Source organism: Heterocephalus glaber, unplaced genomic scaffold (genome assembly GCF_053883595.1).
Source record: "Heterocephalus glaber isolate CG9 unplaced genomic scaffold, H.glaber_assembly_v1.0 deba00001472, whole genome shotgun sequence".
Taxonomy (NCBI): domain Eukaryota; kingdom Metazoa; phylum Chordata; class Mammalia; order Rodentia; family Bathyergidae; genus Heterocephalus; species Heterocephalus glaber.
Window position 1 is genome coordinate 85758069 of NW_028258315.1, and position 27229 is coordinate 85785297.

General features: G+C 44.3%; 1 protein-coding gene across 5 annotated transcripts in view; it reads left to right on the forward strand.

The window, feature by feature from the left end:
- Positions 1-27229, forward strand: part of Rftn1 (raftlin, lipid raft linker 1) — a 201650-nt gene that overhangs the window by 106944 nt on the left and 67477 nt on the right. For all 5 annotated transcript variants that reach the window (XM_004864258.3, XM_004864259.4, XM_021243993.2 and 2 more), the window contains one exon: positions 6916-7024. In XM_004864258.3, the coding sequence (XP_004864315.1) occupies positions 6916-7024 (109 nt within the window). The remainder of the gene's footprint in view (positions 1-6915; positions 7025-27229) is intronic.

A 27229-nucleotide genomic window follows, 5' to 3' on the forward strand; every position in this document is an offset into this window, starting at 1 on the left:
AGGACTGAAAGTCTAGACCGCATGTAACGGCTCTGGCGAGGCCCCCTGTCACCCAGGATCACATCATGGTGAATGTCATCCTGCAGAATGCATGTGTAGAGGCGGGGTCAGATGCTGAGACAGGAACCAAGACCGCAGGGAGGCGGTGGTCGGGCTCTTTTACACAACCCTCTCATGAGAACTAACCATGATCCCCCCAGAACTACGTTAATTCCATCAGAGAGAAGCACCACCATGGACAGATTAACTTCCCGCCAGCCCCAGCTCTTTTAAAGACTCCATCACTTCTCATATCACCAAGCTGGGGACCAAACTTCTAACACATAAACCCTTGCGGGGACACCCAGAAACCATATTCAAACCATAGCACTCCCAACACCAACATGCCAGACAGTATCGGTCTTGCCCTGTGACGTTCATTAGGGATCACAATGCTCTAGGAAATGGAGCTGTGAAAGCAAGTGTGATACGGCTCTGAAGAAAAATAGGAAAGCGTATTTCTTGGTGGACATTCCTGTATCTCTGTATGAGAACAGTGTGTCCAGGTTCCGTATCTTGGTTTTAAAAAAAAAACAACTTTGATCTTTTGGTCATTGCCTGTGGGCCTTTGAGTTTTCAACCTTGACCTGGCTGCGTAGAGAATGACCTTACAACTCTGCGTAGATGCAGCGTTTGTGAGGAGTGAGAATCTCCGGGTTCATGTCTGAGTTTCCCCAGGTTTCTGTCAGTTGGTGTTTGTGTGCGAATGAGGAGGTCAGTGTGACACAGAAGAGGTGCTCTTTTATTATGTTCGTAATGTGTCTTCTGTGGGCCGTGGTGTTGACCATTGTACATCAGCAGTGGACGCGGGCCTTGATGTCAGGGAAGGTGTGCGCGCAGATGCTCAGTATCTGTTTGATAAACATGGATTTTATTATTTTACTTGTTCACATGCAGTTTTGGCTCAGTCCTAATTAAAAGGTCTCCAAGAAATGAGGATTATTTGGGATGATCGAATCTGGAACCAATAACGGTTGCATGTGAATGTACTTAATGACCCTGAATTATATACTTAAACATTATTAAAATGGTGACTGCTATGTGATGCATATTTTACCACAGAAAAATAAAAAGAAATGAGGAAAGCAGGAAATACTTTCAAGTTTTTCTGATCAAAAGAAGCATAAACCCCACCCCTCTGTTTCTTTTATCTCTGGACCTTTTACTTGAAGGTTTCTTTTCTTCTGAAGGTGTAGGAGCCTGCATTACATTACTTTCTATTTTCCCTTTTCTGTGGAATGTCCTGGTTATTTCCTAAGAAACATCTTTAGGGGAGTGGCAGGTACCCAGCCTAGGAATAACCTTAGATTTAACCAAAAAAACAAAAGTTACAAAGATATTACAGAGAATTCTCATATTCCTGTCACCAAGTTTCCTACTATTAATAGCCCACATTATCATAGTCATTTATCAAACTAACAAATTGACATTGGTATATTACTATTAATTAAACTGCAGACTATATTTGAATTTCACATATTTTCCTATTAATGTCCTTTTTTAGTTCCAGGATCCAGCCTGGGGTGCCACACTGAATTTAGTTTTCATGTTGTGATGGAATTTAAAAACTTAACCAAGTTCTGATGTCCTCACTCTTTGTCTTCTCTGGTCAGAAGCACTGAACTTGGGTGCCTTGTTAACACTGTGGTGCTATGCTCTTAAGAATTTGAATTCTTCTTCTTCTTTCTTGGTGTTCAAGATACTGCATTTGTGCTTAGTAATATCCTCTTACTTCTCCTTCTTTTCGAAAATCCCTTTGGAATGGCTAAGATTAGACTCCCCTGAACTCTAGTCTGTTTCCAAAGGGGGTCCCCATGATGTGAGATGGGTCAGAGCTCTTTTTTAATTAATTTCCCAAGGTAGTTTCTGAGAAATGATCTGATATTACACCAGTAATTTTTTTTCAAAGACTTAAGCTGTTCTGAACCATACTGACGTATTAATTTGACAGTTTGCCAATTTGACAGGATAACTATATATTAAAGGTATTAATTTGGCAATCTGCCAACAAGATGGCCAAAAATTAACGGTAAACAGATTTCTTCATACCTGCTTTTATAGGATGGATCTCTTGGGATTTCAAGAGGATAAATAAGTTGGAGAGAAGATTATAAATTTGTTAAATGAAGCAATTGACAGGGTAGATCATACCCTTCTCTGTGATGCATTTCCTTGAATAATGTATCCTTCCGATTTTCTTCTTCCTTCCCTGATTACTCCTCCTTTGCTCTTTCCTCCTCTTTTTCCCTGACCTCTTCATGGTAGATGGTCTTGGAACTCAGTGCTTGACTCTTCTTTCTCCTTACTAATGAAGAGCTTATGTCTAGTCTTTGCTTTAAAAACTATCTGGAATCTAATGACCCCCCAGTATACATATCTAGCTGCCTCTTGTGAATTCGAGGCTTGAGTATATTTTCAGCTGTCTGGTAGATCTCTCCACTTGGATGTCTACTGGATATGTCAGATTCAACGTGTCTGAAACCCAGTTACTGACACTGCCCCCAGCCTGTGCCACCACGCCTTCCCCAACGTAATCATGGCGACCGCATCTGTTCGCTGGGAAAGAAGGATTCCTTCCTTTCACACCTACAACCTGTCCACATGGAAATTGTGAAGAATCCATCTCTTCTCAACAATGCTACCCTCCACTTAGAGCCACCATCACCTCTCATCTGAACACTGAGGTAGTCCCTTAGCTGCCCCGTGCAGCCAGGGCATGCTTAAAAATAAATCTGATCATTTCACTGTTCAGCACCTTTCAAGGACTTTCCCTGTTGTAAAAGCTTCTGTCTTTATTCTCCTTTAGGGTCTGTGTGGTCTAGTTTCTTGTGAGCTCCCTAGGAGATACCTGCTCACAGTATTCCCACTTGACAGAGAAGAAACTGAAGGCCAGAAATTTCCAATAAATTGTCCAAAGGCTCTTGGCTCACAAAGGACCCATCTCCAGTTAGCACTGAACCTGTAGTCGCCAACTAATGCAATCCAGTGGCATTTATTGAGTTGGGGATGGAGAATGACAGGGAAGCATATTTCACTTTAAATATGTTCTTCTCAGAGTGCCTTCGTTTAAGTGGAGAGTGTTTGGTGTTCATTTCCAGACAAGGTCGGCTGGAAGTTAATCCTCCATCTCCGCATCCCTCCTTTTTCTTACTATTTAAACTAAGACCTCTCTGTCCCTTCAAAAAGTGGAAAGCATCTGGGCTTCGGTCCAGGGGAAGTTTGGTGGTTTCCCACGTACTTTTCCAGGATGATACAATGACATGGCCTTTTGGGAAACAGGACTGGCCTTTCCCTCTCCCACGGGAGGATGGGCCACGTCTCCTCAGCTGAAGAATCGCAGGTTAATACTTAGAAATTCGATTGACTGCACAGTATCTGTTCCCTTGTGCTGTGGCCCTTAGATGGCCATGCCCTGACCCCTGAGCCTGTCTACAAGATGTCCATGCCTCTGTCCCAGGGTGAAGTCCATGCCATCTGACAGAGGCTACTCTCAAGTGTCTGACTGAACTGTGGTAGTTTCTTGTGCTCTGTAATTACAAGCAATTTAGTGACTCAAAAGAACCTATGAATTTATTGTCTCTCAGTTTCTGTAGCTTATGTGGTTTCTCTCTTTAGGGTCTCATCAGGGTGCATTGTTGGTGTCAGTGGGGCCTGTGGTCTCATCAAGGCTCAACTGAGGAAAAACCCACTTCTAGGCCCCCTCAGCTTGTTGGCCGAATTTATTTCCTTGCAAGGATTGAGATTCTTATTTGGTTGTAGCTCTTGGTCAGGGTCTACCTAACAGTTGCTTGTCCTATAGCCCTGTCATAACATGACAACTTCCTTCTTCAAGCCTACAAGATGGAGTCTTAGGACATACTCCAACCATGGGAGCGACATCCCGCCATCTTTGCCACAGTCTACTGAGTACAAGCAAGCCATGGGACTTGCCCCCACTCAAGGAGAGGGAATGCACAGTGTGTGAACATCAGGGCATGGTGGTCACCATGGCAATCATGCCCCCCTCAAAGCACTAAGTGACTCCTTATGTAAATGCAGTGGCATGGAGAAGGTTTTTATGTGACTATGGTCCTCTGCCCGGATCTTGCCCCTTCCTGGCCACAGCTGCATCCTCACAGAATTCTGCCTTAAAGGCTTGAGCAGCTGATATCCATCCTTGGGGAGTTTAGGGATCCTCACCTCTCCTCTTTTTCAACTCTTCGCAGTGTCACAATCCTCTCATGTCAGATTGTGGGGGCTAATTCCTAAAGGAAGGGGAAGACTTGTTAGTTGCTCATATAGTCTCCTAGTGTGCACTGGATTTGGTTTTCCAAGAAACTACAGGCTGAGATGTAATTTTCTCATAGTTCATCTAGAAAATTTATAACGCGGGTTCTGTTAATCCTTTGTCCTCCATTTGGTTCAAATGTAACTGAGTTAATTATTTGGTGAAGTGAACCAGAGCTGCCTTTCTTGTTGCGGAACCAAAGATGGTAGTTATTAGCTCCTGAGTTAAAGATTATTCTTACGAATCTGGTCTCTGGTTGCTCACAGACTCATGTTCTTTCCATTCACTTTATGAGTGTTTTCTATGGTATTGACTTATTTTAAATTATTACAGTTTTTCAACCTAATTATTTAAAATCTTAGTGGATATTTATAAATAACTTTATACAGTCTGATGTTATTCTCCATGTGACAGAGCAACTGGGATTTTACATTTTAGAATTCCCCTCCCCAATTCTGTTCTTTGTCATTTGAGACCTCACATAATACATGAGAGAGTGTCTTGGCCATATCTTCATTTTCAGAAGTCTGAAACTTTCTGTTTTAGCTCTTCTTAGGGAGAGAAATGAGAACCCAAGTCTAATCTTGGACCAAGCATTAAGGCAAGAAAACTAGGATTCAGAATTGATTTATTCTGCTAGAATTATTCTGACCTAACCCATGTTATGGTTTAGATGTAGATCTAGAATGTCTCCTCATGTCTCCTGTGTTCAGAGGTGGGGCTTTTGGAAGGTGATTGGATCATGGGGCAGTGGATTAATTCATTGATGAGTTCAAGGCCAACTGAATATGCTGTTAGGAGGTAGGGCCTGGTCAGAAGAGGCCCGTCATGAGCATGTGGCCCTGATGGATGTATTCTTATCCTGGCTCCTCCCTTCTCTGATTCCTGACTGCCATGACTTTCTTTTTTTTTTTTTTGCCGTACCAGGGATCAAACTCAGGACCTTACACTTTCGAGGAAGGCGTGGTGCCACTGAGCTAAATCCCTGGCCCCTGACTGCCATGGCTTGAACAGCTTTCCTCTGCCATGCCCTTTTACTGTGCTGTTTTTGCCTTGGAATAAATCCTCTGAAACCGTGAGCCAAATAAACCTCTCCTCCCTCAACTTGCGGGTGTTGGGTATTTTTTTCCCCAGTGACAGGAAAGTGATTAATACAACTCATTAGAAATCAGTGTCTTCTTTTACATTTGAAATGTGTGCACCTCATTACCCTACCCCAGAAAGGATAGGTTAGAAGCAAAAATAAAAAGAAGCTATTGAAGTTCTCTTACTGAACCACAGTTGCACACCTGGGGAAAACGAAACCCCCTCATTTTTTTCCGCTTTTAAATTTCATGTAAATCATACCCAGATGGTTAATGGTAGGATAAATTGCTTTTAAAGCTACACAAGAATCTTGGAAATTCATCTTTAAAATATTGTAACAAATATGCATGCAGAAACTGGCGAGATGTGTGTGTTTCAGGAGTACAGTGTGGAAGTGGCCACTTTAGGAATTTTCTGGCCAGCTTAATCTTGCAGGGGCAGGCAAGCCCTTTCTGGTGAAGCAGCATCATAAGTGGGCCAGGAGGTCCCTGCTCGCTCCTCAGCCAGTGCAGAGTAGCTGGTATGTGGTCTGAGCCCTGGGCAAAGCTCCAGAACCCTGGTCACATTTCCAATTCCCCTACCCTAGGGGAGGGGCACATTCTGTTGAACCTTATCTGTGTTTCTTGTTGCTGTGGTCCTGACTGGGCCAAAGATTCTCCTTCAACTTCCAACAACCACGTGGCTTCCAGGAGTTTCCCAGACCCATATGAGGGCTGCACAGAAGCCCACAAAGGGCTGACAGAAGGAGTGGGGTTTCTTCTGGTGACCACTTGGCTCCTGGCCCTCCTGATGGAGGTTTTGTCCTCTGTGCTGTCTCACTTAAGGTCTGGACAGGAGGAGTGTGGGAACCAGCCCCGCTGTCTGTGTGCAGAGATGGCAGGGTGCCCCAGCAAGCCTTGACACGACCCCAAGGTCCCCAAGATAAAGGCCTTTGCCTCAGACTGCCCTTTACATCCACCCTATTTTCCCAGGCTTTCTACTTTAGTTACCTGATAGTTTTCCTTTGATGCATCTTTAATTTTGATAGATTTTGCCAGATTGCCGTCTGTAGGGATGGAACCCTTTTAATGTCTTTTAAAGATCGATTTTAATTTTCTGAGTGAGATATGAATATATTCTCTTCATTAAAAATGGAAAAGTAGAGGTTATGGCTAATGTCACTGCTATTGTTGCTTGGTGTGTTTTACTAGGTCTTTTCCAATGCCCTGCATCTAAAGGCAATATTGTGTGTATGTTTCTGATATCTGTGTGCCTAACCTATATGTGCATTTTCTACTATGTAAGCCATATTGTACTGAACCTTCATCCTACAGTAATGTGTTGTACTTGGTCATATGTCTTCCAGGTCTTTCCATGCCATATAATTATACATATTCTTTGAGTTTACTATAAGCTATTTTTCAGCAGTGCTATTTTTGGCAGCTACTTCAGGAAAGAATTTGGGGTCTCACTGGCACTCAGTAAAAAACATTTTTAAGATTATTGTGTAAAATCTCAATCTTTGTGTCTTTTTCTCTCTCCAGATCTCAGAAAACTGATCCTCACAATGAAGGCTATGTCTTGGAATTGGATTGTTCCTCTTCCTTAGAACAACTGGCAGACCAAAAAATCATCCCAGAGTTCATTAAGAAGGTGAGTGTTGAGCTCGGGACTCGTTAGACAGGTTCACAGGCTGCAAGGGGTGCCGGGTTAGTTGGGCAGGTCAGATGCACTTTAGAGGCCTTGGGGGAGCCCCTCCTATATATCACACCTCACTCTGCCTAGAGCTGACTCAGCTCTGGAACTAGGTGGCTTCCTCCTCCCTCCTGGCTGGTGGGACCCCACATTCTGCTTTTTAGGATTGTGTGGTGGTAATAGCCACTGGGCCTGCACACCCACTGCTGGAACTCTTCTCATACCCTCAAGGGCATGTGAGCCCCGTATCCTATTCCTCTCTAGTCCTATGGGTCTTTGCTGCCGTAAACTGCTTTCCTTTCGTAATGCAGGAGCATGCCAGAGTCCTGTGGTTCCTGGCCTGTGATACACCAGGGAAATTGCCTTGTAGCAGGGAATTCAGATCTGCCCAGAAACATGTCTGGTTTTGAGTGTTTCTTCATGCACATGAGATTTCGTGCCTAATTGCTGGGTTCACTTGAGTCTCAATATGACATTTAGTGCAGCAAGAATGTCCTTGCCCAAAACTCGAGCTGTGCTATTTCTTCATATTTATCTTGTCCCCATTACCCAGGCTTCCAAAGTACAGCTATGCATCACATGATGAGGGGGATATATCCTGGGAACTGTGCCACTAGGCGATTGCTTCCTTGCACAAACATTGACGTGTACTTTCCATGACCTTCATGGTCTAAGTCAGTCACAACGTGGCCTCTTTATGCAACACCAGATGTATGAGGTGGCTAAGTAGATGAGGTATACTCTAAAGTAAAGGTTTAAAAAATACAGTGTGGTAAATATATAAATCAGTAACAGTGGTGTCTTATCAAAGATTGTGTACATAATTATGTGACTGGCAGCACAGTAGATATATTTACCCCAGCATTGTCACAGACACGTGAGTAACATGAAGATGCCTATGACATCACTAAGGATAGGAGTCCTTTAAGCTCCATTACCATCTTCTGGGATCATGGTGTAGTATATGCTGACCGTCATTTACTGAAATGTCATTAGGTGGAGCATGACTATACTCGATAATTCCCACCCTATATAGGTTGCTGTGGCTTGTCTGAGGTCCAGCCAGCCAGTTTATGAGTTAATAAACATTGTTGGCTGTCAGCTCCAGATCAGGATTAATGCTAGGTGCTGGGAAGCAGAGACAGCCTAGCCGTGGTCCCTCCCTCCTACTGTGATGGGCAGGCAGATGGACCCTGCCCATGAGCCTTGCCTGGAGGGAAGATGCTGGGCCGAGGAGCAGGTGGGCGCTGCTGCCTGCATGGTCCGGATGGAGAAGGTGCCTTGAGCTGAGCCTGGAAGGATGGAGATGAGGCTGAAAGGAGCAAGCAGAGTCAGAAGATCTGAGGCGCCTCTGTGAAGAGAGGGAGATGGTGGGGCAGGCGAAGAGGCTAGAGTGGGAGCCAGGACTTGGCTCTAAAAGCAATGGGAAGCCATTGTGCGCAATTTTGCAGAAAAGTAAAATAACTTGATTATCCCTTTAGAGCTTATTTATTTTCTTCCTGCCCTCTGCCTTCAACATTATTGAGCATTCAGGCTGTGGAGGTCCTGGACGAACCACTACGGAAAGAGCTGGGACCTGCAGACCAGGAATCAGATGATCTCTCAGGTCAAAATTTCTGATGATTCTACAAGGATGGTGGAGGCTCATTCTACATTGGTAGAATTCAGATGATTAAGAAATGGGAAAAAGTGGTTTTTATTTACACACATGCAAGTCTGAGAACGCAAGCATTTTTTAAGTCATGTAGATCTCTGTATAAGTAGGGCCATCTCTGTTAGATTGCTGCAAATGCAAAACTCTATGATCAGGCTGGGTAGAGACTTCCTAGAGGAAAAATTCAACTAAAGAACTGAATATTGGGGAAAAATAATGTTAGAAATGGTTTTGTAATTAAGATGCTTGGAGTATGTGAGGGTTATATAAGTTATATGAGGGTATGAGGCTCTGTCCATTCTGTCAGATATGCTCTTTGAAGAACGGGATGTGGTACCTTGGTCTTAACCAAACCAGGTCATAGCATGATTGCCACTGAAACACACCTGTATAAGATGTTAAGGAAGCGACATCCTGATTTGCGGGCTGTGTTGCCCTGTGATTTTGTAGTACTGAAGTGCAGATGGACATCTGTCCAACAGAAGATAGCCTGAAACTTATGGGTTTTATACGCTACAGGACATTAGGTAGTTCTTTTTTAACTTCTATCCCAGTGTTCTGTTCTTCTGCTCAGTATGTGTGTGTGTGTGTGTGTGTACGTGTGTACTAGTATCTGAGGAGTCATTCAGTAATTTGTTAAATAAATGACTTACACCTGCTTACTCTATATTTGTATTAGAATTTTGTCTTTAACATTGGGAAATGATACCCTTTATCATGCAGTTCCTGCCATGCCTTTGGTTTTTTAATTATTGCCTCCAAACAGACTAGACAAGTTGCACAGCAGCCCTGAGATTTCTGCCCTGGAGTTGGTCTCCAGGTGTGTATTCCAGGTGTGTATCTCACCTCTGAACACAGAAGGTGTTATGACCCTTGCTGCCTGGCAGGAACCCGGTGTGTTGTGGTTGCCCCTCTGCCTTCCTGCCATGGAGCATTGCCCACCAGGGGATGAGGACCCAGAAGGTTTTGGCATTCCTGGCTGTTGGTCCTGGCTGTGACTTTAGTCTCTAGGTCGAGGCTGTGATGACCCTGAAAAGAGAGATGAAACAATGCGACTGGGCTTCCTTCCTTGTGCTCCTCTTTTCTGTTGTTGACACAATTTCTAGAGAAAGCACCACCAGTGTATGAAGAGCAGATAGGGTCTGAATGCCCCTCTCCAGGCCCAAAGCTGTTCCCCTGATGGCAGAATTTTATACATGTATAAATTTCTTTGCCATCACACAGGTAGAAGACCACAGTTGTGTCCCAGAAAGAAGTAGACTAAAAGCTGTTTGTGTTTTTTCATTCATTTAATGAGTAGCTCAGTTCTTGTTTGTATGTAGGTAGCGGTGACACTTGTTAATTGCTGTTCAGTTAGGCCACGATAAAGCTGTGACACTGGCTGCTGCGGTACAGTCATTCCTTTTTATCTGGGTCATGATTCTGTGTGAAATAATGGCTCCTGCTTCTATGACAAATAGATCCGTCCTAGGGTGAGATGGTAATTAACCCATTTTGTCTTTGTACCATCATGCAGGATAAGTGCATACTCTGCTCTACGTGTTAGAATTAAACCCAAACTTATCAGATATTTTTTCTTCTTAACAATGTCCCAGTATTATTTTTCCCCCAAATATTTTAAATTAACAAAACCTTTGGCTAGAGAATGTGAATAGAAAGAAGGAGAGGAGATCTCATTATTTCCAACAATTAGGAAAAATAAAGTCATCTGTATCTGTGTCATGTAAAATTAGCCAAAGAGGCCATAATTTGTAGCTCCTCCCCATCAGGAGTTGTCAATGGAGGGTGAAAGGAATTGTATGAAGATGACTCTATTCCCTGTAATGAGGTCTTACGCATGGTTTAGGTGGCCCAATTAAATCCAGGTTGCTGTGTTGTGTTTTTTCCCTCATGTCCTGCTGTGCTTCAGCCCACTGGCCTATATGTAAATGATTTGTTATGGACCATCAAACATTTAAAATGGAGAGCTATGGGTAGATTTAGAGAGAATGTGTTTTCTAAGACTTAGAACTGAGTGCTCAAGGGACAGAGTTGAGAGGCTATGGGAGAATGGCATTGTCCCCCAAATTCCTTTGGGACAGAGGCTCAGCATTTGTCCCAAAGGTATAAAGGGAGCCACTTGTGTGGCTGAGTGTGTGGGCGCCCTCTGGAATTTCCTATTCTTCAAGGTTCCCAGAGGATTATATGGAAGAACTGAGACAAACTGACAAGTCTGTTCATTCATAAGAATGTTCAAATTACTTTGTTCTTTAGAGCTTCTAGGGCAAGTGCTTATGTGTTTGGAAAGCACTTTAAAGTTTTCAGAGTCACTGCACACATTTTTCTGGTTTATGCTTCATGATGATTCCATTCAAGAGGCCAGTGATGTCTCCCATCTAGACATGAGGACACTGCACAGTGGCTGGGACCTCTGAGCCATGGATGGGGCCTGGAGCAGGCCTTTAGGGGAGGCACTATGGCAGGAAAGGGACTTGGGAGCAGCATGGAGATTCCCCAGCCAGTGGCCTAGGGAGGGTGTGAAGAGGTGTGTGTGTGCAGTGAGGGCCTGACAGTTGATGTTCAGAGAGGCTGAGCAGCAAAGTGACAGTGCCATTCCTGATGTGGACAGGAGCATGAAAGAAGACTCAGGACCAAGAAAGAGCCAGGACTTGTTTGGACAAAGGGAGGGCTAGACAGAGGGAAAAGAAGGTCTGTTTTCTGTAGGGTTTTGATCATGTGGCCTAGAGCCCTACTCGTGTGAGCTCAAGTCAGGCAGCTTTACAGGGAAGATGCAGGGAATTACCGGAGCCCCAGGGCAGAGATACAGGTTGGGGGGCCAGACTTGTGCCCCCCATCTCTGGCTCTAGGCTGTGTTGCTGGCCCATATTTATGTATTCATAGATTTATGTAAAGTTAAAATGGATTCTGCACAAAGCAGATCCCCCTTATGTGCCAGGCAGAACCTGTACTAAGGCGCTTTGCATGCCCGCTAGCCTTAACCCTTATCCTTAACTCCTAGGAAGGCTTGACCCCATTTGACAGGTGGAGAAACGGAGGCAGAGAAACTGTGTCTTCTGCCCCTACTTGTAAATGAACAGCAGGCCTCGTGTTTGAATCCAGCCTGTCGGACCCAGAGGCTGTCCATCTGGCCACGCCGTTTGGCCATGCCACCTCGTCTACATAGCATGTGCCTCCAGGGGCAGAGTGAGGCTGGCCGAGCCAGAATGTGAGGCTGGGCAGGGGAGGCAGATGGGTGCAGCCCTGTCTGGGCACAGCTGGGGCCCCAGGCCCAGGTGCCCAAGTGGCCCTCATGGGTGTTGCTTTCTCCTACCCCTGGGAAAGAACCACACTGCTAGCCCTTGTCCAGCCTGGACTAGGAGCCTTCGCCTGCAGTGCTGGGCTGTGTTCCTGAGATTCTCTCCCTTTTGTGATAGAGCCCACGCCCCCCGAAGCCCACTTATGAACAAGGTGTGCTTTAAATTTCACCATTATGGGGAGATGGGGCCAGACCCCCGCCTTCCCGCCTTGTCTACTGTGTGTGTGTGGAAGGGGGCACAGTCAGCAACTCTGTGGCCTGGATTTAGCAAGATGCATTGGCCTTCAGAAAACCAAACGGTGCCACTGATGACTTAACCTACGAAAAGAAGCCCACAGTTTAAAAAAACCTCAGTGACTCCTTTTCATGAGACAGAGTCCCTGGGATTATAAAACATTGCCTGTGGTACGTAAATGACTCATCATTTACTTTGTGGTTGATTATTGAGTATTCAGAGCCTCATTTCTACAAGTGCAGTACAGAGTCTTAATTTTAATTAGTGCAAGACTCTGATTCCAAGTGAAAAACATTAATGTTAAAAAGGTATCTCGGTCCTTGCTCCAGCCCCATCTAGCCGCAAACCAAAGAAACCTGACATTTTAAAAAGGTAAACCTAGGGAGAGTTGTGGGAGGCAAAAAAAGGAGGGGAATCCCAGCAATGAGGGTGCCTCGTTGTGGAAGAAAACAAGCTAGAGGCCAGCAGAAGCCTTGTGGGGAGTGGTGGTCGAGATTCACAGCTGTGTCTGCAGAATTTAATAAATGTTTGTGAAGCCAGCGAATAAATTAAAAGAGAAATTCAGAAGAAGAATCATGAAGATTTTGTGTCTTGAAAGGGAGAAGAGACGTGTAAGATGACACTGGGGTGACTCAGATGTGAGGTGGGGTCGTCTCGGAGGATGTGGAACCCAAGGCATAAGGAGCCTTTTGGGAACAGAAGGCAATAAAATTGGCGATGGCCTTGTCGAGGGCCAGGGAGACCCTGGAGGGAACATTCCAGAAGGCAATTGTGGTTGTGGCTGGAACTTAGGAAGAGGCTAGGAATGGAGCTGCAGTTGTCTGAGGTACAAGCTCAGAGGCCCATGGGGACCAGACAGGTGGTAACAGTGAGGAAGTATAAGGGGGTGACATCTAGGAGGCACTTGGCCATTTCAAAGGGCACTCACCACTGAGTGTCACCCCACTGTGGCCTGGTGGAAATGCCAACCCAGCATCCTAGATTTCCTGTGGTTGATGGGTTAGTTGGTTTGCTTTGCTTTAGAAAAGTTGATGTTTGTATCATCTTGCTTTGAAGTCTGTTGGTTTTTCAGTGTGTGCATATACACAACTGCAAGATCTAGATCAGAATTTCTCAGTCTGTTAATGGAGAAGGAAGAGTTTTTTCCTTATGGAGTGATACTTTTATGAAACTCAGAGAAAGAGGAAAAATAAAAGAACTTTGATAAAATAGAGGGAGAAACCGTAGAGTGTGATGTTGCTGAATCTGGAAAGAGCATCCTTCATGAACAGATCAGACAACAGGTTCAAAAGTTAGAGAAGCAGTCCAGTTGAAGGGCTGCTGAGCTCGGCTACCCCAGATCAGTGATAAGTCTTGGAAGGACAGCTGTTGTGGGGTAGAATGGGCTGGGGCCTCTTGCCGTCATGGGTTTAAGTAAATACAGTTAAAGCCAGGTATGGTGGCACAAGCCTGTAATCCTAGCACTGTGGGAGACTGAAGCAGGAAGATCACAAGTTTGAGGCTAGCCTCGGCAACCTAGTGACTTAGCAAGACCCTGTCTCATGAAAAGATTAAAAAGGGCCAGGGACATAGCTCAGGGCAAAGGCTCCTGAGTTTGATCATGGGTACTGCAAAAATAGAAATTAAAAAAGTATTTAGACTGAGAGAAACAGTGGTGGCTATGACACATCCAGGGAGAATCTCTGTTCCTTTTCAGTAAGAGATTTGAGCATTTTAAAAGTTAGAAGCTTCCAGTAGAGAGGAAGTCAGAGATGATTTTTAAAAAATGGGGGCGGGGTGAGGATTTAGCTCAGTGGTGCCACTGCCTGCCTCAAAAGTGCAAGGTCCCAAGTTCGATCTCTGGTACCAAAAAAAAAAAAGGGGGGGAGTCAGAACCTCAAAAGGGCATCAGCTGCACATGTGGGAATGGATAGTGGATACTCCTTGGAGGCTGGAGGAGAGGAGGTGAAGAGGAAGATCGCAAGCTTAGATGTTTATGGTAGGGCAGGAAACTGTGGGAGCTGCTGCTTGGAGGCCTCTTTCCTTAGACGATTCCTCGCCCACCCTAGCTTCTTCTGATGGGCTGACCTCCTGCTATTTTTATTGGCTTGTGATCTTCCTGTTCTGCCCGAGAAGTTAGCTAACATTGGTTCGAGTCTATGGGGAGGCAGGAGGTCATAAGCCTGGCTTACTCACTGCTCCGAAAAGGGGCTACCTTCTTGGGCTTCTTCTTCTCCCCCTGCCTGAATCTGTGACCTGGTACTAGTAGGGGAGGGCTTTTTTGTGCTTCCTCAGAACAGATCTCGGGAGGCCTGCTCTGTGGCAGTAGCAGGGAAAGCATTTGAGCGGTACAGACCCACCCTGGCCCAGCTGAGGACACAGGCACGGAGCAGACAGTCGGATGGTGGGTGTACAGTCACAGGTGGCGAGTGCCCTGCAGGAGAAGGTGGTAAGGGGTCCCACCTAGGCTGGCAGTGGGAGTCGGGGAGTCCCTGAAGAAGTGTTTGCACTGAGGTTGGAGGGTGGGGAATGTGAGGGCTGGAGTAGCTTGAATAGAGACCCTGGGGTGGAAGGAGCACATTTGGTTTGAGGACAGAAAGTAGGTTCCTATGGCTTAGGTGACCTGGGGTGCGGCTGGAGAGTTGGCAGGGTCCCCAGTGCTGAAGCTCTCAGGCCAGGCTAAGGATTTGGGTCTTTCTCCCATGTACAGTGGAAGGAATCCATTCGGGGTGCTAAGGAGGATCCCACTTACATTTGGGGAAGACGAGAATGGCAGAAGGCAGTGACTAGATTGTGGACAGGAGTGGATGCCGTTCGCACCCTGTTCGGACAGCTCCTCATGGACCATTAGAGATTGTAGCTTAGCTTAGGTGGTGGCATTGTGGAGGAGAAGTTTCTTTGGTTTTAAGAAATACTGAAGGCCGGAATGTAGCTCAGTGGTAGAGCACTTGCCCAGTGTACATGAGGCCCTGGGTTTGATCCTTAGCATCTTTCCCTGCTTCTATCTCTCCCTCCCCTCCCTCCTTTAAAAAAGAACATGGAAGCAGGCAGCCTCCTGAGATTGTTTATGGATGGGTAAACTGGGGGCATGTAGAGAGGACCAGGCTCCTGGGCCTGTGCTGCTGGGCCCAGGGTGGAGATCTGAGCAGGAGGTAACTGCTGGGAGGTGGTAACTGAGACCCTGGCCATGGGTGAAATCACCCCGGAATGAAGGGAGAGTGTGAAAGAAGCGAGCCTGGGGGATTCCAGTGGTCGCACTGGGCGGAGGAAGCAGGCGAAGTAAGAGCTAGAGCGGTCAGAGGGGAACTGGGGGAGGGAGGACTTACCAGCGCCCTTGGTGCAAAGCCAGACACAGCCATTGCTGGAGGGGCCGTGAAGTCACCCGTGACCTTAGGAAGTCATTTTGGTGGCCTGTCCCCTCCCCGTATGGATTTTTGCCAGGCCTGATCCAGAATCGTTTGAGTTGCAATGAAAAACCACTGCCCTTGACCCCACAGAGTGTGTGTGTTCTTGTGTTAGTCCTAGGGTAGTTCCGAAGTCTTGTTTTCTCAAAGTTAAGGTGTGTTTTCTTTTCATTGGCTTGTTGAATTTTCTTTATAGTTTTTTTCTTAATGTACTTTTTAATTAGGCAACTCAATTTTAACATCCAACCAAGGGATTCGAACTTGTCTGTGTAAATAATTGCCATTCTATGTAATTACAGATTACGTATTCAGAACACATACCACGTGAAATGGTAACGATAGATAGAATGTGTAGTTAAATAAGAGGAAGACGTAAGTTGGGACCCATATGAATGGCAAGGAGATATGCCCAGAACAGGAGAGTGGTCTGAGGGTGGCGATGTAGGCAACCTGTAGCTGTCAGGCTTTTTGCTCCTTTGTGCTGTCTGCAGAGAACCTGCCCAAATCCCTGGGGTCACTCTAGCGGCTGGTGGGGTGGGTGAGTGACCAGCCAAAGGCACCAAGCAGATGGTGTCCCCACTTGTCAGTAGGAGGCTGATCATGCTTTGCCCGAGGCCTTGCATTTGGGTTGGTTGCAGAGCCACCCGGGAGACTGAAGGCAAGAGGGGACTTCTCCATGCCACTGGTGGCTGGATGTTTCCTGGTTCCTACAGTCCCTGAGAGGTGCCAAAAGGGTCTGCAGTGAGAAAGCTGGGAGGAATGATTTTTTTATTCTTTTCTTTTTCTTTTCCAATGTGTTTTTGGGCTGAGGATGAAGCCAAACAGGACAAAGATCTGGAGCTTTTCCTTTTAAACCAGCGATTCTCAGTGTGTGCCCTAGAAGGCTCCTTGGTAAAAGTTTATTGCAGTCCAGAATGTTTGGGAAATGTGCACGTCATAATACTCTAAGCCTTCTGGAGGGAGGGCTCTTAGAAACCCTCATGATGGCCTTGGAAAAGTCAAGACTCTGCAAAGGTCTGCAGTGAAAAACCTGCTTACTGAAACTTGGGATTTCTTAAAGATAATTTAAGAACCTTTTCCTTGCTTCTCTTCCCGGCTGAACACCTAGTTAGACATGGGGCATACTTAGGAAAATGCACTCAATCAATGAGGAATCCACTGATGTTTGCCAACCATGGGTAATCCCAGGGATGAGGGTCAGTATCCTCTCTTTTAATTAAAAAATGTTTTACTTATTTTTCTTGTGTATATTTGGGTAGATGGCATGAGGTTTTGATATATATAGTGAAATGGTTATTCTAGTTAAGAAAATTAATGTATCTATCACTCCTTACCCTTATTGTGGCAAGAATGGATAAAATCAGCTTTCTGGGCAAGTTTCCCAGGGTACATTACGGTATTATAACTGTCCTCCTATTTTATATTAGATCCCAAGACCTGTTTATCCTACATATCTGCAACTTTGTGCCCTGCAGCTCCCTATTTCCTTCTGACTTTCTGTGTCCTGCTAACCACTGTTCTGTTTCTATGTATTTGAAGGTTTGTTTTTTTAAGGATTCCATATCCGAGTGAGATCATGCAGTGCTGTACTTTCCTTCCTGTATTTGGTTTATTTCACTTAGTGTAATGTCCTCTAGTTTCATCCATGTTGTCACAAATGATAGGATTTCCTTTTTTAAAGCTGAATGATGTTCCAGCATACACACCCCTGCCACAGTTTTCCATCCATCCATCCATCCATCCGTCCGTCTGTCCGTCCATCTGTCAACAGTTTTTCTTCTTTTTAAAGTGAATTATTGGGCTGGCATGTGGCTTAGTGACAGAGCTCTTGCCTCCTACGCACAGGGGCCAAGATTAGATTCCTAGCACCACCACCACCAAAAAATAAAATAAAATAAAATAAATCTTGGCTGTCCCCAAATGTAAAGAATTGCCATGAGTCAAGTACTTCATTGAATTTTCTTCCACTGAAAGTTTTTTCTGGTCCAGATACTGGGTGCAGCTGTGTTGTTCTTGCCTTCACCCAAACCTCTACAGAGGGAGAACTGGAGCAAGGCAATTAAAAACTCCCTCCCCTCTTTTGTCAACCTTGAAAGGCATGAGCTCCACACCTCTGTCAGCCTTGTGTCTTTAATAACAGGCACAGTGAGCTTCTAACACATGGTCAGCAGAAACTGGGTCAATTGGATTTGTTGACAGCTGTGGAGTAGTAGATAGCATGTCCCTCGCTGTCTGGGCCAGTCCCAGCTAATCTGACCACTTCCCTTCTCCCTGCCTCTGCTTTCTCCCCACCCTGGGATCTTCTGCCATAGCCGTCAATCACATCTTCAGGATATCAGTTTCTCTCGCTTGGCTTTCTCATTTTTTTTCTCTTTTCCTTAAGGACCCTCATCAAAAATGGCATTTCATTCCTCCGCAGCTCTGTCCAATAGAAATATAATGTGAACCACCTGTGTATTTTTTAAATTTCCTAATAGCTGCGTGAAAAAGGAATGAATGAAATTAATTTTTTAATACATCTAATGTATTCCAAAGTGTCCAAAATATTATCTTTTCAACATGTAACACATATTTTACGTTCTTTTTTACTAAGTCTTCAAAATCTGGTGTCACTTGGCTTCACAGCTCCATTCAAATGCTAAATTTTCAGTGGAGTGAAATAGTCTGCCAATAAAGTTGCATTTAACAGAAAAATATTCTGCATTGCTTAATTTTTAAAATAATTAAAAGTCAATGTTATTTAAAAATTAGTTCCTTGGTTTCACTATCCACATGTTACATATTTTTTGATAGCCACGTCTGGCTACTATCTGCAGCATAGTTCTGTAGAGTTCATTTATTTAAGCAGTTTTTAGTTTATTTTTTTAGTTTCCAAATTGACCCAAAACATTTGTGATTGTAAAGACTGAAGGGGAGGTGAAACACAGCAGTATATAGCAGATACAGTATACCCAGATATAAGATAATTAAAGAAAATCTCCCATTTCCCCCATGAAAAAAATTCCAAGAAATGGTTTGATACCAAGTTTAACATATAACCTTTTAGGAATACATTTGAAATAGTAACATTTCTGCTTATAACATTAATTGTTCAGTTGTACATGTGAAGTTTAAGTGACACAAGTTGTATAGCACCTCAAATAATTTTTCATGAATTATTTTTGTTATTAAATGTATTTCCTTTTATAAAAACCAAGTCCATCAAATCACTGCAATAAACATCTCAAACTTGCTTTGATTAATGCATTTTCCCAATTGTGTTTTGTTGTTCAAATTAAAACGAGTCATTGTGAGAGGCTTTGTTAAGCAAATGTGTAAAGTTATTTCCTTTTTCCTAAGAAGCAGCAGTTAGAGGGTAAAATGATGGAGATACCTAATTCTATCCAGGCAGTGTGGGTGGGTGAATTTGTGTGGACTGTGTATTTTGTCTTCCTGCTCACTGTGGATTGGATAGTCCTGTTGGGGTTATTGAATGTTGGTCTAATTCTTGGTACCAGAGGTAATTTTATGTCCCTTCTTTCCCTAGATATCTGATTGGTTAACTTTCACTTCTTTCAGATCTTTGTTCAAGTTCACCGTCCCCCCCCCCCCCGTTTATTTTTGGTACCAGGGATTGAACTCGAGACCTTGTGCTTGTGAGGCAGGCGGCAAAACCACTGAGCTAAATCCCTGGCCCTTTTTTGTGTTTTTTTTTTGAGACAGGGTCTCACTATGTAGGTCAGGCTGACCTTGAACACACTATGTAGCCCAGGCTGGCCTGGAACTCTTGGCAATTCTCCTGCCTCAGCCTCCCAAGTGCTGGGATTACAGGTGTGCACCACCGTGCCTGGCTTCACTTCTTTTTTTCCACTTATTTTTAAAATGGCAACTTACCTCTTGCTACTCTCTCAGTATTTCTCATTTCTTTTAACTGCTATTTTTCTTTTACCTATAATTTGTGTCACTTCCTGAGATACTTTACTATTTTTTACTTAATTACTGTATCAGTTTTTGTGTTTTTTCCCTGCTGAGAACAATGTTAGTCATATAGTAGGTGCCCGGTGAATAAAGGAATCAAAGCATGAGAGGCCATGTATTTCCAAGGCTTGCAAGGCAGGGAAACTGGGTAGGAATAGATACTTTGGAAGGTGAAGAGAAAGGAGACAGAGGGTTAAGACAGTCATATGATTTCTTGTAACTATCACTTAGCTTTTTGGTTTGCAGTGGTTAAAACTTGAGTCAACTCTCCCTGGAGTGACTTGTGAGGGTTAGATGTCACCTGCTTCTACTTTATACTTCCTAGCAGACAGGTTTGCAAATGTGGAATTGCTGTTCTCACCGGGGCAGGGGGGATATACATAGAGAGAGAGAGAGAACTTTTTATGAGCTGGAGTATGTTTTGGGTGGTAATTATGCGCTGTCAGTGAACGCATGTGGAAGCTGACAGGTTTACAGCACAGGTTGAACCTCCCCATCTGCATGCTCAGAGGTGCAAAACACCCGCCCCTCCTCGTGATGCCGCGTTGTCTGGTATCCAGCGCAGATAATGAGTATGGGAGTCTGGACGAACCCTGCAGCGGGCGGAAGGTGGGGCGTCTCCTCTGAGAGGCAGAGTTGATCCTGGCAGCCAGTTTGGCTGCTTGTTGTGCCTTCCCCCGACACTGGAAACTTTCATTTGGATTGCTTGTGATGATGTGTGGAATCTTTTCCGAGGGTTTTAAGAGCCAATGTGACAGGATTACAACCCATGTAAGGTCTTCCTCTCTTCTGCCTTCAGGAGAATTCTGCTAGGATCCAATCCTAGCAGTCCTGAAGAGGGCTGGAGGGGTAGGGAGTGAGGGAGAGAAAACACTTGCACACAAGATGTCAGTTAATGAAACTGACTTGCCTTCTCCAGGAGAAATCTGGAACTTAAAAAGTGAATTCTAGAATTTTCTCCTGATTCTACTAAAGGAAACTCACTGTCTGGCAACTTAAGCCTTAAGGCAGGGTGCTTTATCTTCTCTAATTTTGGTTTTCTTCTTTGTAAAATGATAATCCCTAAGGTTGCCCATAGCTCTGATATTGTGTGATTCTGTTTTCAATCTGCTTTTAATTACTTTCTCCCTCATTATCAAAGAACCTATTTGAGTAGGTCGGGTTGATGACTGGGGAATACTGAGTTTTAACTCTGTATGCCCTCATTTGGTGAGTTTTGCAAGGTATATTTTAGTATTCTCTCTGGTCTTCATCCAATACAGCAATGTTTGTTGGTTGATTAGTAACTGGTTTTGTCCCCCTCCTTAACTAAATAAGTATAATTGGAACTTAATATAAGGGATATTCATTCTACAAAGTTTTTTTTCCTTTAAATTAAGGTTAAAAATAAACATTGTCTTCTGACACTCCAGTAGAACAAATCTGTTGTGAGAAAAATCTAAACTTTAATGATTCATCTGTTGGATCACTTTTGCCTTTTTAAATGTTTAAAAGAATGAAAAATAGGCTAGATTACCATTATGGGGGTGGTGTTAATACTTTGTAGAAGTAACTCAAGATATGTGTGTTGGACAAAGGCCCAAGTACTGTATTTTAGTAACCAATTATTATAAGGTTAGCCTAAGCAGTAAGAAAAAACAGAATTAAGTCAAGGTTTCCCATCTAATTACTTCCTCAATCTACATTTTCAATCTGTTAGCTCGATGGCAGCATTCCTAGATTGAAAAGGTATCTGGGACAGATGGGTAGAAGGGATGCTATTGGTGGGAAGATGGATGTTACTGATGAAGATGAGGAGGGGTTATTGGCAGGGATGATGGTGGTGGTATTGATGAGGAACTGTGGATCTTATTGGGATGGTAGGGTTGTTATTGATGAGGCTGTCACCAGATGGGGTCTACAGAGGTCCCCCAAAGCAGAGATGGGGACCTCAACTGCTCCTACAAATGGGATAGGTTGTAGGTTGCTGATTTGTTACAGAAAAAAATTGACATGTTAGTGACAGGCATTAGAAAGGCTTATTAGGCAGAACTGAGAAGTATACATGCAGAGAAAATGGTGCAGGGGCCCTCAAGAGAGGTACATTGTGGTCTGGGCTGGGGTTTTTTTTCTGTGGTCTTGGGGTGTCCTCAGGACATCTAGGATGTGTCTCCCAAGCGTCTGTCCGGTTGCTCGTTTGCTGGACTAGGTTAGAATGCAAACTATTGGCGTGTGTTTGAAGTTTAGAGGTAAGGTGCTCACTTAGCAGTGCTGGTTCCTTGAGGATGGAGGTCTGTGGGAAGAAAAGTGCAGACTCAATTTACAGGTGAAAAGCATGGCCTCAAATAAGAGGATTGTATCTTTAAGACCCTTAGGATTTTTTTTTCTGGAAGGGAATAAGGCCTTGTAACTTTGGATAATTGTGTCCAGAAGGTGCAGTTTTTCTTAAAAGTATAATTTTAAAATTATGATTTTTCATTTCTCCTTCTACCTGTCTTGATTTTTCTATCCTGCCTCAAGGTGGTGTGGGTGTTACTGGAGGTTATTGGTGAGGACAGCAGGGATGTTACTGGACAAAAGGCAAGGAAGCATTTAGACAGCTGTGATGTGGAGACTATATGGAATAGACGTCAGAAGAGAAATACCTGCACAGGTAGAAAAACTTTAAAGGAAAATGTTTAAATATAATCCTGGTGGGAAGAGTTTTTGGTGGAACTAGTCATTGTTCAGTTGTGGTAGAAACTTTATTTTCAGTGGTTTCCTGTTTTGAATGAGATGCAGTTGCTTCTCTAACTTCTTAGACATTCCCCAGAGGAAGACTGAAGCTTCTCTTTATGATGCCTGAGGAATAACATGGATGGATTTTTTTCCCCTAAGCCTCAAGCAAAGGGTCTCTGTGACCCTTTCTGGTTTCACTTGTGCCTGGGAATGTGTGCATTATTCTGTGTCACTCTTGAATAGTAAAAAATCATCATTAATTCATGCTCTGCACATTTGTAACTTGTGATAAACAAGAACGGAGCCTAAATTTGCCTACAGGTTTGCTAAGCTGATTAATAATGTAAGGCGCATTGCAGGGCCAGTGTTTGTTTACCTGAGGATGCCTGTTTGCTCCAGCAGTTTGAATGTTCTATCACAAACTGAGAGGTTAATTACATATTGTTCTTACCTCTTCAATTAAAGCACCTCCCTAAAGGCCCACTTCTGGGGAGCATTTGAGTTGTCCTTGTTTACATTTCTGCATATTTGAAGGTGCTAGTCACTGCATCTCTTGTAAGGAATTGTGGATTTTACATTTGAAGAAATCATGGAAGCAAGTATTTCCTATTGGTATGAATTAGTATTTCAAGAGATATCTTTTGCTGTGTAACAACAGCAGAACATACTGGCTTAAAACAACAGCCATTTATTTTGCTCAGAAGTCTGCAACTTGGCAGCTAATCTCTGCTGCACATGGTATCAAGTTGGTGGCCTGGTAGTGGCTGGGGACTCACTTTCAAGATAATGCACTCACATGCCTAGTGGCAGGCCTCTCTATAACCTACTTGGGTTTCCTCAAAGGATGCCAGCTGGGGTCTAACAGCAAGTATCCCAAGAGAACAAGGTGAAAGTTTATGGAGTTTTTATGATTGGACCTCAAAAATCTCATAGGGTCCTTTTTAGCCTACTCATTGGTTGAGATATAACAAACCTCTACTAGTACAGGGGACATGGACTCCACCTCTCTGGCAAGGTTCTGGCCCCTTTGCCACATGGAATGAGGGATTCTGTTGTTGTCATCATTGGAAAATAGCCTGTCATATGCATGAACTTAGATGTGCTGAGAAAACTTTTTAGAACATACAGGGTTAAAATAGAATCCATAAAAAATAAAATGAAGGCAAGAAATGAGAATAAGAAAGTGAGTATTAAATGTAATGCTTATTGGGCATTGAAAATAATCTTCATAACTGTGCACTTCTCAGACCCCTCCTCCCCCCCACCCCGCCCGCAGCCCACCCCATTGTTACTCAGAGGAATCACATATCTTCATGAGATCTGAAATGCTCTCAAAATCATTTCCATCTTCCAGAAAAGCCATCCCAGGGTTCTCCAGGGTATTTACAAAGTACAATAAAACATTCATTTCTTTAGCACATTGTAATGAAAACCATCCCCAAGTACTTAGTTTAACTGCCCTGTTTACCATGGGAGTTTCAGATGCCATTAGGACCCTGTTATTTTTTTGTTGGTCTGGAGTTATGGGAATAGTAAAGGTTTTTTTAAGTAAGGGTTAAAACTAGGATAAATGCCCACCCGCACCATCTAACATTTTGTTGAAATGCCTTTCATTAAAGTTTTTGAAGCCTATGTAAATCAGGGAATGGTGGGGGAAAAAGTCACGAATACTAGATGTTAAAGCAACGTGGTGTGAAAGGAAACATCTGCTCCTGGTTAAATTCTTTAAACTTGCATTCTTTTGCCGCAATAATTTAACTGTGCTGCTGAGATTTGAGTTCCATGAAGATGCTGTAGCTGGTTTTCCAGAACATTCCCAGGAGTCCTAAATAAGCCCTTGAGGTTCTGAACACCAAGCTTGTAATTTCAGGGTCACTAGTATTACCACTGTAAAAATCTGGGTCGCCAACTCAGCAACTCCAGGATTCTAGCTGTTTTTTGGGTGTTTTGTTGTTGTTCCTTTGAGGAAATGCATTGCCTGGTCTTAGGTAGTGCCTTTATAAGGAAAGCCCAGGAGAATGCCTGGCCCTTAGGCATTTTTCACCTTGATAAGAAGCACTAATGTTAACAAACTGTTTATTGCTGCCTTTCTTCTTTTTCCTGAGGGGAAGATTGTCTTGGCTTTTAAGAGATGGACTGATAACCAGAGGGCTGCAAATAATTTCCTTTTAACAGTGATGCTTTCTAGAGATGCACCCCAGACCCGAAACCTTAATTTCTCTAGGCCTCAATTCTCTTTGCTGTTAAAGATGACAGGAATAGCAAATAAATGTATAGATTTTCAAAATCTCACTTGAATGTATTTTCAAAACATGATTGGTCCCACATGGATATTTCCTAAAACGGAAGACTCCAGAAGTTCTCACTTGGGGGTAGCCTCAGGTGCTTAAAATTTAATATCTTGCCTCTTCACTCCTTAAATAAGTATTCCCTGTGTGTTTACTGTCCAGAGAGCAGTTCCAGGTCTGGGGACACAGCAGAGCATGAAATACAGGTCCTTTCCTCATGGAGTGCCCACTCAGCAACAAGTTGTGGACAGTCAAGGGCCCCGCCAGTGCAAGCTCTCTGATGGGGACCGACTTTAAGGATAAATAAATAACATGGGCTTGTGAATGAGGTGGGGAGTGAACAGGTGTGGGACGCGGCCGGAGAGGTGGGCAAGCCCCAGTCCGAGGTGGAATAGGGTGTTGGGCTCTGCAGGCCAGAGTCAGAACTTGGGATCTGTTGCAGAGTTTAAAATGAGCTGGACCAAGTCACATTTTGCAGAGACCCGGTCTAGCTGCCAGGAGGAGTAAGCAGGAAGGCACGGAGAAGCAAAGCCAGCTGAGGTGCAGCCTCAAGGTCAGGGAGGAGCACTTCTAGGGGAGGGAGTCCCAACGCCATGAAACACCCAGGAGAAGGATGGCAGTGAGCACTGAAAGGGCCCATGGGAGTTGGCAACACAGAGATCAGAAGATGATGGCTGGGGGAAGTTTCAGCCAGGCTGTCGTGGGTTTTGCAGGGATCAGAGGTGGAGTCAGCCAGGCTGGCTGCGGGGGAGGAGGATCACTTCCTGCTGCTGCTGTTGTTTGGTTGCTTGGCTGGCTTCTTTCCTCCTTTTTTTTAAGATAGCTTGAATTTGATTTTATGTGGGGCGGAAAGTGCCGGTAAAGAGGAAGAGGCTGAGTGCATAAAAGAGGAAAGTGGCCATCAGTGGGGTTGGGTCTTCCAGGGGGCCAGAAAATAGGAACTCAGGGCCTGGGCTTAGCCTTGGCCGAGCCTCACTGATGTTGGGGACAGAGAGGATATGCTTAAAGGTAAACAGAAGAGGCTATGGGGTCAGGGCTTCAGCCTTGATTTCCTCTTCAGATCATCTCTGAAGAACCAGAGGGGGAATTGGGGTTTGGGGAGGGGGTGAAGGAAAGGGGAGAAAGGGCCACAGGGGAAGCCCAAGATAGCTGGCTAGGGAGGCACGGAGAAATTGCCGGCCAGCTGAGTGGCGGCAGCCTAGATGGAGCACCTTGAGCCTTCCTCATGGCCCTGGCGGGGCGGGGCGGAGATGGGGAGATGGAGGGACATGACCATGTGGCTGGGCAGGTGGAGAAAGCCAGGGAGGTCCCAGCAGGAGAGTGATGGAAGCTGAAGCCCATGGGCTGGAGAGGGAAGAGTAAGAAAGAGCAGTCATCTGTGGAGCTCTGAAAGCACCTTTCGGGGCCCTCCCTGCTGGCTGTATTTAAGTAGGTGACAGTTGGCTTGGACAATCACAGCTCATGCCTGTCATCTTAGCATAATTATTAATTGTTTCACCTTTTTTGCTTTAAAACCTGTCTTCCTTTCCAGTTGTTTAGCCTAGTAGAGTCCAGTGGTATAGCAACTTTTAGCCAACAGACTACTCCCTCTCCTTTTGGCCTCCCGCCTACTGCTCCTATCCTTTCCCATGGCAAGCATAGGCTTTTCTGACCTCTCCCATGCACTCTGGAGTGACTTCCGGAGCTGCAGCCATACTCTGCCTCCTGTCTGCTTGCTGCTCTTACCCCCCACCCCACCCCACTGTGTCCATTCCACTTGCCGTGGACAGATTTACTTTCCTTTAGTTGGTTGCTGTTGCTCATAGACCAGGATGGCATCTCACTGAATAAAAAGTCCAGAATCTGAACATTCCTGACTTCTTTAAGACCTAGCCCCAGAATTTGACAGTATATCTTAGGGTAGAGGATATATTATAGTGAATATAAATGCTGAGCAGCATAATAGGTAAAAACGTGGGCTCTGGAGCCAGACTGCCTAGGTTTTCCTACTTACCCTTTACTAGCTGTATGCCCTTGGACAAATTGCCCAGCTTCTCTGTGCCTCAGTTTTCTAATCTATAACATGAGAATTAGAAGGGAATACCTACTGTTATGGTTATAAGGATGAAATCAGTGAATCCGTGTAAATCCATGTTGGGCATATAGTAAGCTCTCAGTAAATGTTTTGGATTTTCCATGCAGGTACACCACAGGTTTGTTCTTCCCTGCATAATTTTGGATACTTTCTCACCTCCTTACTTTTGCTAGCCTTGTTCTTTATGGGAATCCTTCCCCCAAATCGCTTCTGAATGCACAGATTTCACCTGTGGTAAGGTTCTTTTACCAACCATGGATTTAGGCAGCCACAAAACTAATAAACTGAAGTTTGGCTTGCATTCGTTGACCCCTGATCAAAGGCTGTTTAAATGCTTTGCTAACAAAATGTTTTAAGGTTTGCTTTATCCATTTACTTTGTGAGTATGCACTAAAATTGATAGAAGCCTGAGGGTCTTACAGCTTTGGTTAGAGTTAGCGGATCCTCCTGCCAGTTTCTGTTTTCAGTGCTCCTACCTGGAGGATGGCAGTTTTCCTGGGCTAAGGTCACTGTTTCACTCCAGGAACCTGTCTGAGGTTAGGCAACCACACCATACTAAAATCTGGAAATCTGGTGAGTG